This window comes from Megascapheus bottae, chromosome 21 (assembly GCF_031878675.1).
Source record: "Megascapheus bottae isolate mThoBot1 chromosome 21, mThoBot2.hap1, whole genome shotgun sequence".
In the NCBI taxonomy this organism is placed as follows: domain Eukaryota; kingdom Metazoa; phylum Chordata; class Mammalia; order Rodentia; family Geomyidae; genus Megascapheus; species Megascapheus bottae.
Genome location: NC_143529.1, coordinates 27,656,847 through 27,678,311, shown reverse-complemented (window position 1 = coordinate 27,678,311; position 21,465 = coordinate 27,656,847). Strand labels below are relative to the sequence as shown.

Below are 21,465 nucleotides of genomic sequence, written 5' to 3'. Positions count from 1 at the left end.
TAGAGGTAAACTGTTCATGGACAAATCACACTTGGGCCAAAAATGTGTTTTCAGTTCAGCTGCAGTAACAAAAATATGAGCTAAATCCCGTTTATGGAGCTTGTCTTTCGCAACAAAGTTTTTCTTTACCTATGAAATAAATGTATCTTTTTTTATCCTAAAGGAAGAGGTATGTTTGGAAAAGCAAAGTGGCAAGAGATGATTATTTTAAGCTACTTCTTTTTTATTTTATCATTGATAAAATGAATGGTAATCAACCCCAAATGAAAGCATTTCTCATATTCTACAGTTTTGAATAAAGAAGGTATAAATGAAAGGAAGGTACATAATGTTTGGGATATGATCTTATTTGTTTGCTTGTAGCATCTTAATGCATATTTATTTGTGAGAGATTAAAAATGTCCATTGTCCTTTCAAATGAGTTGTCCTGTTCTGTATATTTTTTTTACTCAAAGTCCATTCTGTTGCATATATATGAGTTGTCCTGTTTTTCATAAGTAATAACTATGTCAAGCTGTGCTAACAAAATATCTCCATATAACTGTTAATAAGCATTGTCATTTTAAGCATGAAACAGTTTAGCTAATGATTTATCTCTTATAATGCAGCACTCTGGGCAGCTGTATGAGTCAACTCTTTAGCAAGTCAAGTAATTTCTTTAACAAAATGTTAAGCACAGATGGACCATAAGCTGTCAGTTAACTATTATTGTGCGTGCATCTGTTGGCTTTCAATACACTGTTTTATGTATCCAGTCAGTCACTTAGGCGCAGCTCCGTGAAAAGCCGAACCTACTCTGATTGGCAAATAAAATGTTCATTTGTCTCTTCTTCCTATTGTTTTGTTTGGGTAACACATGTCAGCAGCTCAATTACCCAGTTCATTAACAGGTCCCAAGGGACATGATGGCCAGCCCGTGATAAGAGGGCAATTGTGGCCCATATGGTCAATAATGGCCTCTCTCTTGGCAATTGTAAATAGAACTCACTTGGCTCTTTGCCTTTCAGAACTACTGTTTTCTTGCTCCCCTTCAATGTCCAAATTACCTTTCTTCTCTCATGGGACTCAACTCTAGTACACTCGAACTTAGCTCTCTGCTTTTAGTGTGGCAGAATCTTAGCACACAGAATCTTAGATATAAAATCTCAGTAGTGGCCCACTGGCTCTGAATTTTCTTCGTGTGTGTGTGTGTGTGTGTGTGTGTGTGTGTGTGTGTGTGTTGGGGGGAGGGTTCTTACCATGGAGAACTATTCTTAGAAGGCTGTTAGCTGATTAGTTAACTAATCAGTTTCCTTAATGGAATAGCAACACATTTTCCTAAGGGCTTTAGTCTCTTTTGCTTTGAAATGTGTGATTACCATTTTCAAAAGCAGGTTTTGTTGTTGTTGTTTTAATGGAGTTAGAAGTTGTTTGCAGTATTGGAGAAGGAAAGGGGGACCTATCTTTGTTGGAAAAGCAAGATTCATGTTGTAAAAGAAAGTATTGTAGACAGAGACAGACAGACAGGCAGGCAGGCAGACAGACAGACAGACAGACAGACAGACAGACAGACACACACACACACACACACACACACACACACACACACACACACACACACACCCAGGCTACTTGCCCCCAAGACAAAGGGTTTGAGTCTTTGGCTGATTTCTGGTGAGCCCAGCAGCCAAACCAGAGGGGTCTTCCTTCTTGTCCGTGTCTAGGTACCACGTGGGAACTTTTTTTTTGTGGGCCCCTTAAACAACACTTCGCTTCTACTAGGGGGTGAGGAAGAGCACCAACACTCTTTGTTTTTTTTTTTTTTTTCTTTTCTTAAATACCTGAATGAATCCAGCTACTGGAAATGACCGCTAGCCGGGCTGCACACCCAGATGCCGAGGAGAAAATGTCTTTCTGGCACCTGCGGTCCCTGACTCGTGGGCAGGTGGAGGCTGGTGGCCGAGATCCTCATGGGTTAATGGGCCGTAGTGTGTCAAGGTGCAGAGGCTGGGCCTGGGGGCTGGCAGCCTGAGGGTGCAGGGCTCTCGGGGACCTCGCAGCCCAGCCCCTCCGGGGGGCGTCTGGGGGTGCAGCGGGCGGGTTGTCAGCGCTTATCTTAAACAAACAAGCCGCGGTGCGCGGTGCGCCCTTGGAAAGCTCCGCTCGGCCCAGCCACATCCACAACCAATCGCTTCTCCCCCTCCCAGGGCAGCCGGCACTCGGGGAGTTGTTGAGTGTCAGGGTTTATTTGTGTTATTTTGATTAGCCCCAACCTGGCAGGAGCTTATTTTCCTTCTAATGACCTCGTGCTGTGAGGCTGCAGCTTCCGAAGGAAGGGCCGGGGTCAGAGGGGAGGGGAGTCGCCTCACATTTCTCCAGTCAAAAGCCCCAGAAACTGCCGGGCAGGGACCAGGAGGATGAATATGGCTGGAGGAGCTTAATTAGATTTAGCAGTCTTGAAAGAAAGTTTCCTGCATGAGGTCCAGCCTGGTCTTGCCAAAATTGCCACCCCTCCTCTTTTTGTATTCTCTCTCTCTCTCCCTCCCTCTCTCTCTCTGTCTCTCTGTCTCTGTCTCTCTCTGTCTCTGTCTCTCTCTGTCTGTCTCTCTGTCTCTCTCTCTCTGTCTCTGTCTCTCTCTCTCTCTCTCTCTCTCTCTCTCTCTCTCTCTCTCTCTCTCTCTCTCTCTCTCTCTCTCTCTCTTCTGGCACATTGTAGAGGGAACAAGAATAAAAATAAACCACGGAATCCATCACCCCTTTGCCCCAATCCGTCCCCCCAAATTCTCAGCCCTTCCAAGCCCCACTGATTAGATTATTTAATCATCTCTCCTCCTTTATCAACCAAGGAAATCACAATTGCTCAGACCCCAGGTCTGGGTTAAGAATGCCAGAAGGCTGAATTTATTTAGTTATTGCTTGCTAGTTTATTGGGTTAGACCTAAGTTCTGGCTGTGTTTTTGATTTTTGTGGCCCATCGTTGGCTCATTTCTTCTCAGAGGTGTGTATCGTTTTTATCTCCATGTCCGTACAGTTTGAAAACACTAAGGACACTGTCTCTGATTACTTCTTAGCTTGTGAATTAATGTGGAAGAGAAGCCCCGCAGGTGCTGGGGTTCCTCAACTGGCTTGGATTAACCCCCACTGGGCATCTATTTCAACCCCTCCCTCCTCCCTTCCCTGAAAAAAAAAAAAAAACAACAACACCCAACCTCCCTTTTCTCATCCACTCAGGCTTTCTTTGTGTCTCCTGCACCCTGCCAGGCAGGTGTCAGAGCCCTGAATGAGGGTAAATGCCCCGCTGATGGATTCCACAGATGGACCGTGGAAATCGCTAGAATAGGCCTCAGCCACAGGCCATTTCTTGGGATCCAACAAAAGCCTCCAAATAAGTCAACAAAAATCCCAAAGATCACAAAGGGAAAATGTCATTTGTCATTTACTCTGGGTCCGTGAGGGAATATCAGTCTTGCCTCGTTCCTGACTTTCACCCGAGTAAACACGGGAGAGGTCATTCTCATTTCTGCGTAAAAAGGCCGCTTCGCGTCAGAAACCAGTGCCCTGTGCCAGGGCACTCCTTCCTGTCGAGTGGCAAAACTCACCAGCACTGCAGACAATCTGCAAAGGGCGAGTCCAAGTGGTTGCATCAAAATTAAAATTGGACCTGTTGGAGACCTGGTGGAAGATTCTTCTCAAAATCTCTCAAAGGGAAGCCAGGGGCCAGCGGCACATGCTTGCAAACTCTAGTGACTCAGGAGGCTGGGTTCTGAGGATCTTGGTTCCAAGCCAACCCATGAGACAATGCCCAGACCCTGAATTCAAGCCCACACAATAACCAAAAGAGAACCCTCAAAGGGCTAGACGGTCTACAAAACGACTTCATGGAACTTTCAAGAGGTGTTGTTATTTTTTATATATTAAAAAAAAATCAAATGGGGACAAAAACATGAGAAGGGGTATCAAGGTGTGAGAAGTAATGCACCTACTACCTGGAGAATGTAAGTGTAACCCCCCTCTATACCTTATCCAGACAAAAAAAAAAAACAAAAAAAACATAGTAAAAACACTGATAAATCTAGCTCAGAAAGATAGGAACAGGTAAAGACTGTCGGATTTGGTCTGGGACCATCTTAGAAGAAATGAGAGATGATCTGGAGGATAAACTTCCAGAGATTCTCTCCACATCCTCCCATGTCTGCAAATCTCATTGTATTATATCTGGGGCAAACCTAGAGTTTAAATGGTTGTCATGTCTCGATTCTTTAATTATTCAAATGAAAAGCTGGCTCAGAAGAAAGACAATGTGCCAAATGCATGCTTGTGAATTATTTTCTTTCTCCATTTCTTTTTTGCTTGTTTCCAATCTCTGAATTATATTTGTTTGGAAACTCGTAATTACAGAGTTCCACGTGACTAAATCCCTATAAAAATGGAGGCAAGATTTCATGTCTAACAGCGTTAACTGGGATGAAATATTTCCTGAGGCTACAGGAAAGGTCACAAGGGGCTAACAGACAAAGACACACTCTCTAATTCTGTAATTCCTTCTTTAATTAAACTTCATGGTGAATCCACTGGTGGTAATACTTTTGCCTTCTCCTCCGAGTTTCATTTAGGCTTTCTTCTTAGTAGCAGCTTCCATGCCCTCAAGTTTAATCTTGGGAACTGATATCATCTGGATATATAAAAATGTGGCTCCTAAAATTTAAAAGTACCATAAGTTATAAAAAGATGGATCGATCTTTATTATAAAATACAGAATTGAAAGATGTTGATACCCAGAGAGGGATAATCCTCTCCAGAGAGATTCTGGAGAGTTTGTAGCATAACCCATTCATATCCCAATATATTCTTGTTCCTCATCCTTATAATTTTATTAAAGAACTTTACAGCTCTTGAGAGCTGTTTATTAAGTGCATTGTAATAAAAATCCTCCCCAAACTTGAATACAAAGCTATAAGGCAAGTAATCAATTCAACTGCTTGTGGTTAGTGGTAGGTTCCAGACTGACCTTGGAGTTAGGTTCAGTGAATCGTTTGTGATGGTTCTTAGTAGCAAGTGCAAATGGTCAGACTGCTTGTTTTGATTATCTCTAAATGATTTTTTTTTCTCTTTGGAAATCTAGACTTTAAACTTACAAAGCATTCAGCAAATTTCCATTGACTTGAATTGGATTCCACTGGAAAATTCCCTGCCTTATCATATGGATCCACATTTTATTGATTCTGGGCAGTTCTGGAAAAGAAGGGGAGAAATAGCTCAATGATTGACATTTGAGTTTGTGTTTTGCCTCAGTTTTTCAAAAAGAAAGTGTGTGTGTGGGGGGGGGGTGGTTAGGAGCATATATATCATCTGTGGCCTGTCCAGGTCCTGGCTTCCTTGCCTGTGTGACTTGAATCCTCTTGGGAACCAGGTTTCTTCTCTCTGTGCTGAGAGTGAGACCCAGTTCAGTTTCACAGCAAATATATGGAGTAAGCTCCTCATCCTCCTAAGGAAAGCTTTGCTCAATGGCCAAAGGAAGTGAGGAAGTCAACGATAGCTTGTAAAAAGGGCCTTGAAAATCAAATTTTCAAAGTCAGATAATTAGGTGGATTGAAATAAAACCTGTGAATCGTTTTGGAATTCAAAATGAGGCAATTTCCATTTTAGCCTGGGCATTGTGTATTGGTTTGTATTTGCTTACTTATGACATCTATTCTTCTTTTTCAAATTGGTGGACAATGTGCTAATAATAAAGCACACTTTGTGAAGAAACCTGGAAAACATGATTGAGCACTTTCAGTATAATTGAAAAATCTCATCATAATTTTAAGGCTGAATGACAGTAATGTTCCAAAGAGATGATAGTGACTCTAATTGCTAGATCTTGGCTATTGATTCATTCCTTTAGCCTCATTAGTACTCTCATGTGAATGCTGCTTCCAGTTTCCAAATCACAGCACTAGGTATTCTTATACAGAAAAAAAAATCCTTTCTATGAAGTTGCCGGAAAGAAAGTCTTGTTTTCACTTTCATGTAATAAGATCTCATATCTAATTTGCTGTAGTAGCTTGAATACAGCTACATTTGTAAAAGAGATGAAACTCCAAGAAAATGGGTACCTATGTATTATGGTGTAAGGCTTAAAATTTAGATTTGGTCCTGGTTAAAAAGTGAATGATTCAAATTCAGGGAATTGTCGCAGATTAAATTCAGTATGCAGTAGAAATAATGAATTTGTTCTTTGTTGAGTGATCTAAGAACTAGTAGCATTTCCATGTTTAGAAAGAGTTTTTTTCTTAGCTGGCAAATTAACCTTGGGTTGCTGACTTGACGTATTTTAAAGCCCACATCCTTTTTGGGTTTACAGATGGGGAAAAGTTAGAATTAACTTGTGAGGCTGTGGCTTTATATTGCCAAAAATGATCAGTTGGTTCCAATAATTTTCCAGTAGAGAAGTCAGGGCAATCACGTCCCTTGTGTTTCTTTCAATGATACTGTGAAGAGGTTTCCTTAGCTAGATACCACTTTTCTACACTATTGGAATACAAGTTCTCTGCAAATAAAAGTAGTGATTTTAGCCTGCGAGAAAATTTAATTTGTGGTAGAACAGGCTGCCTTCTTGAAATAAAATATTCTGTGTCTTTGAATCACTAATTTGTGGTAGTTCTTTATTTTACAAATGCACATAGTAGAACTTAACTATCTTTAAGTGTGGTTCGGAGGAGACGGCCATTGAGGAAAAGCCACCCGTACTCAGGACACAGAGTTCACAGAAGATTTTCCCCACAATGACACCCAACTTCTCTGAAGACATGCCACCTTTCAACAGATGGCATATATTCACTTTTATTATGTCATTTAAGCATGCTCATTTTTACCTTGCTTTTAGGGCACTGTCTGTTTGCATTTTGGGGGGAAGGGCAGTCAGTGTCACAGAGTTAAGCTCAATCAATCACATAATAATGTGAGCACAAATAACATGGCACTGAGAGTTCTATGACAACTGAGCTGTGCCATGGATGTGACAGAATTCAGCATTTTTGTTTTGTCTTGAAAATTTCTTTTAAAATTAAAAAAAAATTAATTTCTATCCAGTACTCGATCAAAATCACATATAGTAAATCTGTGAATATGGTGGGTTTCCTGTATACATAAGCCTCTTTAAAAAACAACACTGGATAATTATTCTCTTAAAAGATGCAGTTGTATAAATACTTGCCAAATTTTACAAGTTTTAATAACACTGACTTCTCCAAACTTCATTTAAATAGACGTTGGGACCTTTTTGAGAGCAGAATTCTCATCTTATTGATGCATAGAAACCAACGTTAGAACGAAGCAGAACTATTTATCCTGAGCTTTTATCTATTGCAAATGCACTTATTGAGCATGTACTGTATTCCAAGGGTTCTAGTGGTGAACAAAGCAGACAAGGGTCTTGAGCTCACAGAGCTCACATTGCCTATGGAATGTTACTAGGTGAAACAGCAGTCTTGACCCCCAGGATTAATTCTTGCTGGTACTTGTAAATCTAACCAGTCTTTTCCTTCAGAAACCAGAGATGAATTTGATTAATTGACCTGACAGGGCATGGCACATCATATTTACTTGGGAGAATTTAATAACCCCAGAGAGTCCCAAAGGAAACTTGGGAACTTTCACATACTGTTTTCCTTATGGAATCTCAGCATGAGAATACACAAGGAAAGACTGAAGGTGCACACAGGGAGAGAGAAGCTTTTGGGGCAGTCTAACATGGTTTTTCACTTCTATTCATTTTCGAAAAAGCAATCACAGTGACCGAAATTGGATGCATGGAAGGAAAGCATTAAAACAACATTCCTTTTTGAACTCAGGGCCTGAATGTTGTCCATAAGCTTTTTTTTTTTTTTTTTTTTTTTTGTCCTGAAGGATAGTGCTCTACCATCTGATGGTTAGTTGGAAATTCAAATCTTGCTGACTTTTCTGCCAGGGATGGCTTAGAACTATGATCCTTAGATCTTAGCTTCCTAGTGGTTAGGATTGCAGGCATGAGCCACTGGTGTCTGGCTTGAAAGAAATTTATTTTGTATAAACTTTTCATCTTCGAAAACAGGCTTATTTCTTAGGAAGTACATAATGTATAATTTAAATGCGTACATGTTAGAAGTGATTTTTTTATTTTTATTTTTTTCCAGTCCTGGGCCTTGAATTCAGGGCCTGGACAATGTCAGGGGGAGTGAGGGGGGGAGAGGGAGGGGAGAGTAAGAGACAGACACAGACATAGAAAGACAGAGTCAGAGACAGAGACAGAGAGACAGAGATAGAGAGATGTATAGAGACAGAGAGAGAGGAAGAGAAAGAAAGGGAGCAGGAGAAGGAGAGGGGAGGAAGAGAGAGCCAGAGAGAGGGGGGGGGGAGAATATAATATACTTTGACAGTGTTTCTAGGACCACTTACATATGCCTAGATCTTACCAGCCCAAGAGTACAAATGTGTACCCTTGACATTGAAATAAATAATCTGAAGTTTTCTGGCTGCCGTCCTTATTTGCTGACAGCACATGGCAGTCTTCTCTGGATTTTCCTGTTAGGAGACACTAGGATATCTTAAGGTGAAGCTGAGCTTACTCCTCCTCGGGCCTCCTCTCTGTCTCTGAGTCATCTGACCACTTTCTGCCCACTGCCTCAGTACCTGTTGAGGGCATGCTCTTGCTCTGCCCCCTGGTCTGATGCACCCTTAAGTTTAGAATGTGGTAGGCCATCAGGGGTTCCATATGGACAAATCTTTCTTTCTGGTGGGATCTCTAGCGTATTCCTAGCAGGAGCCAGCAAAGCTCTGCATCCTTACTTTTCCATCAAACCCTGGCCTGGAATTGGCACCTCTTGTGTCAAAAATGTTGCTAACCTCTGTAAAGATTCTGACTTTGTTCTCATTAAGGCATTTCCATGTATCTCTTGCTGAGATATTACATTTAACCATTTAAAAAAATATAAAAGTAGCAGGATCCAGAAAAGAGATAGGAATTATGCCATGGTGTTACTGGCTATTGCTTGGGGCTGCTGATATTTTAGGTACTAAATCAATATTTGACTTAAAAATTATTTTAAAAAATCACAGTTAATACATTTCTTATTGCAAATGCTAATTAAAATTGAGTGGACACCAAACTGAAAGTTTTGACATGGACCAGGTGCTGGCAGCTCACGCCTGTAATCCCAGTTACTCAGGAGGTTGAGATCTGAGAATCACAGTTCGAAGCCATCTGGGGAAGAAAAGCTCATGAGACTTTGATCTCCAACAAATTGTTCAGAAAAGGCTGGAAGTAGCACTGTGGCTCAAATGGTAGAGCACTAGCTTTGAGCATAAAGAAGTTGAGAGACACTCCTAAATCCTGTAGTTAAGCTCCATGACAGGCATCTAAAAAAAAAGTTTAGTCATGGGATTGGAGGAATGTTTAAGTGGTAAAACATCTGCTTAGCAAGTTCAAATCTCACTACCACCATCACCAAAAGGAGAAAAAAAAAGAAGAAAGAAAAGAAAAGCACAAACAAGGTATGGAAGTGTAGGCCTGTAATCTCAGCAGGTAGGAGACTGAGGCAGGAAGATCAAAAACTCAAGCCAGCTTGGGCTACAAAGCCTTGTCTCCAAACAAATGGGCAAACAAATAGACCATCTCACCCCACCAAATAAGTAAGTAAATAAACTCCCCAAGGGGGAGAAAACAAAAAGAAAGGAAATTATCTATGATTTATTTATTGGACATGAATGAATAGTGTATTCATGAGGTGCTAAGCTCAGAGCCACAAAAATGGAATAAGGCTTTCTAAAGGCTTTTCTCTATTTTCTAAGAGCTCAGGAGATAGATGATCAGAGCAGGTAATTTTGCCCTGAGCAGCAGGATGCCAGGCAGAGGAAGAGATTGAATACTATTTGATAATATAGTATGGCCTGAAGGAGTTGGGAGTCCAGTGGAAGGGGTTCAGAACAGATTTCAGGATTTCAGAAATGGTAGCATTGTCAGCCTTTCTTTGGGCTCATTATTCTTTTATGGTTCCTTTTCTCTTGTGTATTTAGCCTCAGCACCCCAATCAGATGAAGGCTCTGACATTGACTCCGAACCAGATCTCCCGCTAAAGAGGAAACAACGCAGGAGCCGGACCACTTTCACTGCTGAGCAGCTGGAAGAACTAGAGCGAGCTTTCGAGAGAACTCACTACCCTGACATCTACACCAGGGAAGAGCTGGCCCAGAGGGCAAAGCTCACGGAGGCCCGAGTGCAGGTAAGGTCTTTACATCCATGGCCTCCTCAAATCTACTGTGGTGTAGAGAATGCAATCTCACCATACTTGTGATGCACAGAAATCTGTTTTACTCATGCCGACTCTTCAGATGGTGAGCCAGGTACCATGTGGAATCTGGTGATGGCTCAACACATTTTGAGTGATTATTCAGTGCTAGGTACTATTTAAAGTGCTGTTGGTGAATTAATTCCTTTAATCATCCCCACAAGTCGAAGCTGATAACGGTCACTGCCCCTCAGATCACAGACCATGAGATAGAAATGTAGACGAGTTAAATAATTATCCAAGGCTTCACAGCTGCATACTGTGTGTAGCCATAATTGGATCACCTAGTCTTTGGCCTTTCCACAGGAAAATGTGCCAAGGTGCATAAGATAAAGTTCTTTCATTTGGATTTTATAGTCTGGAAGCATGCCAAGCAATTATATTATCTCATGACCATGTTGAATTATCTTCCAAACTCATGGGAACATTCTGAGGCTTGGGGTCATGGATACTTAGATGTAACATGTTCCTAAGGAGTGAAGAATAATCTTCTCATCACCAGTTTCTGTTTGTTTGACAGATTACAAAAGACTTAGGGTAGCTCAGTGCCAGTAGCTCAAGTCTGTAATTTTAGTTACTCAGGAGGCTGAGATTTGAGGGTGGTAGTTTCATGACAGCATGGGGAAAAACTTAACCAAGATTCTTATCTTCATCTAACTAGAGATTAGTTAACTAGAGAGTCTTAGCTTCAATTAACTAGCAAAACACCAGAAGTGGAGGTGGGAAAGCCAAGTAAGAGCTCCAATGCTCTGAATTCAAGCCCTAACATTGGCACACATTCACCAAAAGGCTTAGGGTATCGTGAAGCTATCTTCATATAATTAAAGGCAGGCCAGTGCCTTGGCAGTAAGGTGGCCTCACTTGGTGGATACTTTTATATAAACAACTCATTATCTTTCTTATAGAGCATCTTGCAGATATAGCCTCCTTCAGCTATAGAGCCTAGGGAGAGGGCTTCCATAATTCAGACTCTATGTGAGAATTTTAGAGCTAGGAATGTTAAAGAGTGAAGGGAAGAAGCAAAAACATTCTCTCCAGAGGCCACCGTCAAATTAGGGTAATGAAACAAACACACAAGAATGTTTGAAAGCAAAGCAGACATGACAAATGCTGAGAGAGAGAAATAAAGTGGGGAAATGGAAAAGGCAAAATCTTAGAGGAAAAAAGAGAGGCAAGGGTCAGATGTTTCTTGAACAGAGAGGGTGGGAAGAGAATATTAATATGGAAGAATAATATGAACAAAGGTACAGAGGGTTAGTTGGCAGTACCGGGGCTACCTACACGGGAGAGAATCTTCCATTTCCACTCGAGTTACATGAAGAGGTCAGGGAATCTAGCGTCCAGGTTGGTTGGACTGTGAGGATATCGGGTGGGAGATGGGATGGGGGCTGAGAACATCCGATGGGGGCCTGAACTGCAGACAGGCAAGCTCACACTTGTGAAAAGTGCTTGGTACTGGGGCATGAAATAGGTAGTGGCAGTAGGGTTGGCAAGAAAGAGGTGGAAATAAAAGGTCTTCAGATGAATATATGGGCTTTGTAAGCTGGAGATGGGTAGAAGGGTGAAGAGAAAAGTCACAGACACCATGGCATTCATAGGACTGATGATTAATTAATCCATCAATCAGTTCCACAGGGATACAGAATCTCTCCCTAATACAGAGTTAGAAAGGATCTCCATTATCTAAGAACCACAATGAATTTACTTTGCATCCTGGTGAAATGGATAGTCCTGTGTCCAGTAGTTCTATAATACAATTCTGTAATATTTTAATAATGTATATACCATTGCTACAAAAGAATGTATTACATCAGGTCTGCTTTGGTTATGATTCTGTGCTTACCTGTTCTTCTGCTTGTTTGTTGTTAGTGCACATCTACTATACTTAGGATTTAGCTTTCATACTCTATGGTTGGTTCAGTCCATTTCCTATGTTTGTTCTTAAGATAGATCCATGGTCACTTCTGAATTCAGTATGAATAAAAAAATAAGCTTTTATTTAAAAGATGAGACAAGGAGGGACACACGAACTGAACTTTTCAGAGGCACTCTATTTCTCTTTCTGCCTTTCTCCAAAAACAAGGAGAGGGGACAGAAAGAAGTAGCAAAGCCGTTTGTATAGTACCTAGCATTCTCATCTAGCTCAATGGCAAAGGATAATAGTAATGGTCCATTAACTTTCAGAGGATAAGGGATCAAACTAATAAAGAACCTTTCCTATTTTTCTATACAGTACCCTCCCTTGCAAAGCAGGGCCCTCATTAATGTAACAGCTGTCTTAATGTGGCTTTAACCCGGTGACTCTTTACATTCCTATGGATTCGCTGGCTCCCTTGAGACACATCATGTCTTGTACCAGGCTATGATCTACAGCCTAACAAATTCCCTAGAACACCCAGCATATGGATCTTTTACTTAACCCAGCAGGAAAAAGAAGGGAGTAGTTAATCACTGATTAAAATGCCAGAAGAAAATCCTTGAGTTTTCAGAAGGATCTGGGAAAGCAGTAGCTAAGTCAACTACTTTGAGTGATAACCAGAAAGTGAGTTAGTTTAATTTGGGGCACCTGGGAAAACCCAACTCCAAACCCTGAAACCTCAAACCTTGTCTCGCCTTGAAGAAAATTATTTTTAGGTTCTCTGGATAGAGATGAGACTAAGCTATCATAATTTAGGTCTTTATCAGTGTTTCATAAAAATTCATTTGTACAGTACCAATAATGTATTACTTACAGCCAAATCAGACTATACAGTCTAAAAAATGGTTGTGTACCAGACTGTCCAGAAGTAATAACATTAGAAGAAAAAAAAGTCTGTTTGCTGAATTCATTAGCTATTCATACACAAATAATGCCCAGCCTTAAAGCTCTGTGGTTAAGAATTAGTTGCAAGCAGCCAGGAATTTGGCCTAGTGGTAGAGTGCTTGCTTAGCATGCACAAAGACCCAGGTTTGATTTCTTGGCACCACACACACAAAGAGAAAAAAAGCTTGAAGTGGTTCTGTGGCTCAAGTGATAGAGCGCTAGCCTTGAGAAAGCCCAAGAACAGTGCCCAGGCACAGAGTTCCAGACCAAGGACTGGCAAAAAAAGAAATAATTAGTTGCAAATATTTTTGATGTTTAAATGTTTTAGGAAATACTCCATTTCAGAATTTTATGAAGAGGCTGCTTGTGGAAATAGCATTTACCTGTGTGTTCAGAAGATGAGGGTATTGGTTGCAATGTGTCAAATATGTTTTGCTGAGAAAGTCTGTCCTGCTTGTTTGTTGGTTGTTGTTGTTACTTAAAAAAATATGGGATACCTCATATCAAATGATCTCGGCCTGGGTCCATAGATGACCTGAATGATCACAGATGGTATCCAGAAGATCTGCGACACTCAAGGTTTGTGAAATTCTGTGTGTGTGTGTGTGTGTGTGTGTGTGTGTGTGTGTGTACACAAGTGTTAACTATGGTCAGGGGCTCTGGATTTCCTTAGATTCTCAAATATCATCTCTTCCTTATCTCCAAATTAAAAATGCTTGATCTTTCATTATTTTGTTGTTATTGTTGTTTGAATCAGGAATTTGGGCTTCTAAAAAAATAAAAGGCAATGATTTAGTTATCTAGCGTCCCTGCAGAGTTCAGGTACAGAAAATCCTGAAGGCTATAATAAAGAAAAAGTATAGTTACTCCTACAGTTGAATAGGTGTTTGCCTGTGTCATGGTTCTCACATACCAGTGGGAACATGGCATTTCTCCCCTGCTTGCCCTCCATAGAGTGGTCTAGACTGGATGACAGATGGGTTGGGAGAGTGAGTCATCAGAAAAGAAAAGGGAAAGGGGAATGTAGGAGCAGATTCAGAGTAACTTGCATTGTCTCTCAAATAAACCTGCTTGGGCTGGACTGGGCATTGTAGCATCCATCATTCAATCTAGCATTCATATGTTTTAAAATCTTGTGGCTTCTCTCTCTAAGCATTAGTATTACATTCTCTCCTCGGTTTTCAAATTACTGTTGAAATCACCATGGAGGATACACGTAGGTTGGTTAGATTGCCTTTGAGGACAACACTAGAAATGGGAATCAGCAATTGATAGATGGACAAAAATCAGCCTTACTTGCTCAGGGGCAATTAGCCCCTTCTAAGATCATGAATCTTAGAAGCAAATTTGACTTCAGCCTCCACTCAAGTCAAACTGGCTTTTGATTACTGGAGATGCTCTTCTTGGCATAGAAGTCTTTGGGTGTGGACAGCAGAGTACAAGAAACAAGCTAGGCTTTAACTCTGTGTTTTTGCAATAGTGTCAGTGTGAATTGTTTTTTTTCTTGGTCAAGGCCTGGGCACTGTGTCTGAGCTTTTCCATTCAAAGCTAGCGCTCTACCACTTTGAGCCCCAGAGCAGCTTCTGTTTTTCTAGTGGTTATTTGGAGATAAGAGTCTCATGGACTTTTCTGCCTGGAATGACTTTGAAGGCAATTCTCAGATCTCAGCCTCCTGAGTGGCTAGGATTACAGGCATGAGCCACCAGCAATCAGGGTGTAAGATTTTTTTTTAACTGAATGGTTGGTGTTTATTGAAGCTTAAGTTCTAAATATTCTTTTAAGCTCTCTGGCTTTATTGTTCTCATTTATCACAATTTTGTGAAGCAACTTTGATATTTAGCATCTAATGGACTAGAAACTAGAGGCCAACAGGTATTAAGCAAGCTTTTCAAGGTCACTGAAGTAACAAGCTAAGGAGATTACAGTTAGAAGCTGGGATTTAATTTTTGCCTAGTCTGTACTGAACACATTTGGATAAAAAAGCATTCATATATTTTTACAGTGAAAAAGTATCAAGTTTCTTACAGCCTACATTGTTAAGAATCTGAACACATTGGTTCTTTTAGTCACAAAGAGAAGATAGTAGGAAAACTGTATTCTTCTTTTGCAATTTTTGTTGTATTTTTTAGTTAGTATGATCATTACACTAATTTAAATTTTGCTTCCACTAATTGTTGAGGCAATGATTTTTTTCTAATCTCAATAAAATCAACAGTAACCTACTCTAGAAATCCATGTACATGTCATTTTTCAAGGGACAAGAATGTAGTTTATGGACTTGGTAGAGAGACAGAAAAGAAGTAATAGGTCTAGGGACAGTTGAAAATGAATCAGGCTACAATCCTCAAAAGAAATGAAACCTAGATTTGAGGGGGTTTGTGTATATGTTTGTACTCATGCAGTTAGGATCAATTGATTCTTTCTCATTAGGTTACTGGCCAACGTGTGTCTGTGCCTCTAATTCGCTTCCTTACACAAAGCCAAGCATGATGTGAAATACCAGGAGAAAATAAAATTATGTTCCCTCCAAGAATGTTAAATCAGAGGCCATTTTGTTTCTGCTGCTCTTATTCTTTTTAAAACAAGGAAAAAATTGCAATTCTGAGATATCAGTATCCTCTAGGAGAACCTTTTAATAGTATACACTCATCTATTTCAGTAGAGTATGCATTGATTATCTGTTAGGAATTCATAATTCTCTATAGACTTATGTAAGACTTTCTGGTAACAAGATTGTTTTTTTCTGATTAATATAGCATTATAACAGCATATTAGCATCACTGTGTTTGGCTCATTTAGGTGTTGTTTGTTTATTGTCAGTTGAGGGGCTTGACCTCAGGGGCTGGGCTCTGTCCCTGAGCTCCTTCATTCAAGGCTAGCACTCTATCACTTGGAGCCACTTCCAATTTTCTGATGCTTACTTAAAGTTAAGAGTCTCATGGATTTTCCTACCCAAGCCCAGGCTCTGACCTTCAGAATTCAGCCTCCTGTGTAGCCAGGATTACAGGAGTACGCCATGGGTGTCTGGGCATCTAGGTGTTTAAAATGAAGATTATTTCAAGGACAATTTTATTCTTCAACTAAAAATGGACTAAGTAATTATCTGAACTTTGAAACGTAAGTCAAGTTTACAACCTTGGAATGGTTTTCCTTTAAGGCTTCTTTTCATAGGCAAAGATTGGCATTGGTAAGATGACTGAAAAAGAAAATCTGGTTGAATAATCAGAGACAGTCTAGTTAATCTTCCTTAAGCCTGGCAGGAATAGTCCTCTAGAGTTAATTTAGCCTAAATTTAAGCAACATTCAAATTCTTTCCTTTGAGAAAGTCTTAAACTTCCTGATGAAGGTTTATTTTCCAGTGAAGACTTACTTCTCAACTCTCTCTCTTTTTTTTCTTTCTTTGAGATGCTTGGGTTGGACTCCAAGGACCTTTCTCTGTCTCTCTCTCTGTCTCTCTTTTCTTTCTTTCTTTCTTTCTTTCTTTCTTTCTTTCTTTCTTTCTTTCTTTCTTCCTTCCTTCCTTCCTTCCTTCCTTCCTTCCTTCCTTCCTTCCTTCCTTCCTTCCTCTCTCTCTCTCTCTCTCTCTCTCTCTCTCTCTCTCTCTCTCTCTCTCTCTCTCTCTCTCTCTTTCTTTCTTTCTTTCGCCAGTCCTGGGGCTTGAACTCAGGGCCTGAGCACTGTCGTTGGGCTTTTTCCTCAAAGCTAGTACTCTGTCACTTGAGCCACAGCACCACTTCCAGCTTTTCTATGTATGTGTCACCAAGGGATTGAACCCTGGTCTTCGTGCATGTTAGGCAAGCACTCTACCACTAGGCCAAACTCCTGTTCCCACTCCCTCCCTGGACCTTTTTCTATGCTAGGTAAATACTACTAGGATACATCCCTAATGACTTCTTTTCATTAATATTTTGAATAGATATAGTTGATACAATATTAAAAATATAAGAATTTTTTAATACACCCCAGTGAATTTACTCAGTGCCTTTGATATATATATGTATACACACACACACACACATATATATATGTGTATATATATAAAATTTTGGAAAAAAAAAGAGAACACAAACTTCAAATCTTAACCCCAAAAAGTTTGATTCTACTTTTGAAAATAGTTGCTGAGAGTCATGAGTCATCTTCTTTAGTCTTTAAACAGACTATTTTACTTTTAAAAATTGCATAATGCACCAGCACAACAATGTTCATTGCAGCACTATTCACCATAGCAAAGATATGGAACCAACCTAGATGTCCCTCAGTTGATGAGTGGATCAACAAGTTGTGGTATTTGTACACAATGGAATTCTATGCTGCTGTCAGAAAAATGACACCGCCCCATTTGTTAGGAAATGGAAAGACTTAGAAAAAATCATATTAAGTGAAGTAAGCCAGACTCAAGGGAACTTAGGCTCAATGTTTTCCCTCATTCGTCATAATCAGTAGAAACCTTGGGCTCTACTAGCAGAGATCTGCAATAGAGCAAAATCTTGATACATAAGGCCATATAATGTGAAGCTAATTGAAAGGACCTCCAGGATATTGAAACAAAAGCCATATAATGAATGATTGTTGTCCTTAATGTACTATGTTGTCTCTCATCTCCTTTGCTGTCCCTTCGTTATCTCATATTGTTATAGTATCTCACTTTGTTATCTGATATATTGAATTTATTTGTATTTGGATATTTGAAATTTGATAGGGAAGGGGGGAAAACCAAGACGGGTGGGGGGTGTGGGGGGGGGGAGGGAAATGGGTACCAAGACATGTGAAAGGGTATCCATGTATGTGAATTAATGCACCTTCTATCTGGCAAATATCATGTAACCCTTTTACTAATTACAATAAAAAAATTGCATAATGGTGTAGCTGGAACTTTGAATCAATGGTAAGTTGGAATTCCTGGGGAGATGAGGAACAGCTATCCCAGGGGTCAAGCCTGGATGACTTATCTAAAGGTTACAGATGGAGAAATGGGAAATGTCCTGTGATAAAAGTGAAGTTCAGATTTCTGACTTCCTCATGGAGAATCTCATTGGAAAGGAAGATGATAAATCTGTCTGACAGAAGGAGAATCAGCCCTCCCAATCCAGTGCAGATAGAGGGAGAGATGCTGTCCACAGCTTGTCTAAAGAGGTGCGGGAGACTTGCCAAGTCAGTTCTTTATTAGTCTTGAAGTTTTACAAGTATGGCTAAGTATGATTTGGAATTGTACGCTGGGGCATAGACATGGCCCTAAATTCTCACCCTCCGAGTCTTCAAGCCACTTGTTCATACTCCGATCTTTCTTTGAAAGATTTTCTTCCCATGATGCCTATGGGAGCCATAGTAATACATTCTTAGGCTCACAAAGAGAAAATACACTTGATACAGACTTGGTTGAGCTCATGGCAATGTATTAACTTAAGTACAACTTTAGTTTAATTATTATAATAATGCTTCCTTCTTTTGGAAGCATTAGGAGTATTAAATGTTAATATTTTAGGAAGTTGAAACTACTTTTCTTACCAATACCTTGCGACAATAACCAGAAAAGACAAAACTCTTTTAAAGACAAATATTTGAGTAATAGAAGTTTGAGCAAATGCTGGGTAAAGTAATTGCTAAATAAGGTTTCTTGCTCCAGAAGAAAGAAATCTTACCTTTTTCTCTTTCTCAAATTATGGGACATATTTAACTTTTATACACAATAGTTATACCCTGTGCATAACTATAGCATTGTCCTATTAAGAAATAAAGTATCATCTCCCCCTGCCCCACTAATCCTGAGGCTCAAAACCAGTGCCTCAGACATACTAAACAAGGACTCAGTTGCTAAAGAAGGATCTGTCCAAGTCTTTCTACTCTCTTCTGTGACCTCCATCTGGAGCTTTCCTTTGTGGAAATCATGCTCAGAACCCAACATGTTCTGAAACCTTGTCTCTACTCTAACATGCTCCTGATTTGCTGCCCTGCCAAACATGGAAGTTGTCCTGCTAGGGAGAAATTATTTGGGGGGCGGGGGTCCTTGCTTCCTCGTAGATGGCGATCTCTTGAATGTAGTGGTTTTACCTCCATCCCTCCAACTCCAAGGCCTATGCTTCCACACTGAACTTCTAATGAAAAAAAAAGAATGTAATGCCTTTTGATGAATAGAAATCTCTCATTTTGCAATAAATATCATGTGTTTGCCCTGGAAAAATTACTCCACATTTTTTTTTTTGCCAGTCCTGGGCTTAGACTCAGGGCCTGTGCATTGTCCTTGGATTTTTCTCAAGGTTAGAGCTCTACCACTTGAGCCACAGCACCACTTCTGGCTTTTTTCTATGTATGTGGTACCAAGGAATCGAACCTGGGTCTTCGTGCATGCTAGACAAGCACTCTTACCACTAGGCCAAACTCCTGGCCCTCCATATTTTATCCCAAGATTCTGCAGATATTCTCAACTGGATAAGACCATGAGCCTACTAAAGACTTATAGTATATTTTCAACCTTACACTTGGTATATTTTTTCTTTATATTATATATCTTTTCTTATATTTTTCTCTTTCTTTCCATTGATATACATTAAAAATAAATTTGGGCTCTGAATTTCTGGAAAGCATTTGGGCATTTGGTTATACTAGTTTTTTCTTTTCTTTTTTTTCCTCCTGAACCTCAGGGCACTGATTAAAACAGTGCCTGATTCAGAGTCTTATAGGTGCTTAGCTGTTGTTAATGGAAATAACCACTGAATGATTTAGATACAAGAATGCCTTCCTGTTTTGAAACTCTTCCTGGCATTTATTTCCATTGAGATCAGTGCAATGTGTCACACTTTGAAAAAGATGGCGACTGACTCCATCCCTTTATTCCCTGTGCAATTGATGTGACTATCTAGAAAGTATGCCCATAATGATTATAGACATACGGAGACAGACTGATAAGAATTTAAAACACAAGGCACGGCGTATGTAATAGGCAAGGCCAAATTTAGGACATGTGTGAGACATAGGCTCATGGATTCCTAGAAGGCTAATAATGGAGGGAGGAGGGGAAATAATTGGTGGTCGTCAGGGGAAGTTCTTGTTGTTCCTACTTCCGTTCAGCAATCCCTCTCCATGGTCATTGTGAGGTTGGGGTGGGGGAGGCTAGCAGGCCACAGAGGCCCTTGGAGCCCCTATCCTGACCCCTGATATTAACTCTCCTTTCACCTCTTACACTATACCCAAACAACAGAGAAGACGAAGGGTTCTTGCATCTATTTGCCCTGTCAGTGAGGGCCCTTTAATCTACTTTAGCATGAAAAATTCATTAAGAATGTACTATTATTTCATCAGTGAAATCCTCAAATTTTAAATTAAATCCATAGGTCTGGTTTAGCAACCGCCGTGCAAGATGGAGGAAGCAAGCTGGGGCCAATCAACTGATGGCTTTCAACCATCTCATTCCGGGGGGATTCCCTCCCGCTGCCATGCCGACCCTGCCAACATACCAGCTGTCGGAGACCTCTTACCAGCCCACATCCATTCCACAAGGTATGAGACGGAGACTCAAAGAGCTTCAGATATAACTTCCCAGTGCTTTGCCCAGTGGCTGCTTTCTACAGTGCATTCTGTGTACGATGTTGACCTGCCAGCCATTGGGATGTCATAAGGTGATATTGGGCTGGTAATCAGGTGACATTGGGCTATCCTGAGTGTTCCAGTTACATTTCCAGCTTGTTGTTTGTTCGGTGATCTCTCTGCATTCTACTTCATCAATCTTATTGTAACAGAATGATAGTTTGGTATTTCTCAAACCAAACAACCTTCCTAAATAAACATAGGACTCGCTTTTGTTCAAAGTTTGCTGCAACCTTTGTCTTCAAATTTGCAGTGAAGCCAAGTTCTATCATGGTTACTATTGATAGTAGGAAAATAGGGAGAGAAGCATTGATAAAGTCACTATTGGCTGGCACACAGGATCCTGATGGGATCACGTTAAATTGTTAAGACTATATTATTTTTGGATTTTGAAAGACAGCATTCTGAGTACTTGAAGCTATGCTAGCATCTGAATATTTAGACACATTAAAAGTACATTTGAGCTGGATGCTGGTGGTTCACACCTGCAATCCTAGCTACACAGGAGACAGCTTTGAGGACTTGGACTTGAATCCAGCTCAGGCAGAAAGTCTGCAATATTCTTATCTCCAATCAACTATCCAAATGCCAGAAGTGCTGTGGTACAAGTGGTTGAATGCTAGCTATAAGCAAAAAAGAAAAAAAAAATCTAAGTGAGAGAGAACAAGGTCCTTAGCTCAATTCCCAGGACTGGCACACAGATACAGACACAGAGAGAAACCAGCAGACACAAAAGTCCATTTGATGAGAAATTTGAGACGTATGGATGTGAAATTCTCACACTGAACAGTAGCT

The 21,465-nt window shown here is 40.3% G+C and overlaps 1 protein-coding gene across 3 annotated transcripts in view; it reads left to right on the top strand.

Moving 5' to 3' along the window:
• Window positions 1–21,465, top strand: part of Pax3 (paired box 3) — a 96,777-nt gene that overhangs the window by 54,151 nt on the left and 21,161 nt on the right. For 2 of the 3 annotated variants that reach the window (XM_090354397.1, XM_090354396.1), the window contains exons 5-6: window positions 10,015–10,220; window positions 20,418–20,583. In XM_090354397.1, coding sequence (XP_090210523.1) covers window positions 10,015–10,220; window positions 20,418–20,583 — 372 coding nt within the window. The remainder of the gene's footprint in view (window positions 1–10,014; window positions 10,221–20,417; window positions 20,584–21,465) is intronic. The other variant, XM_090354398.1, reaches the window with a different exon arrangement.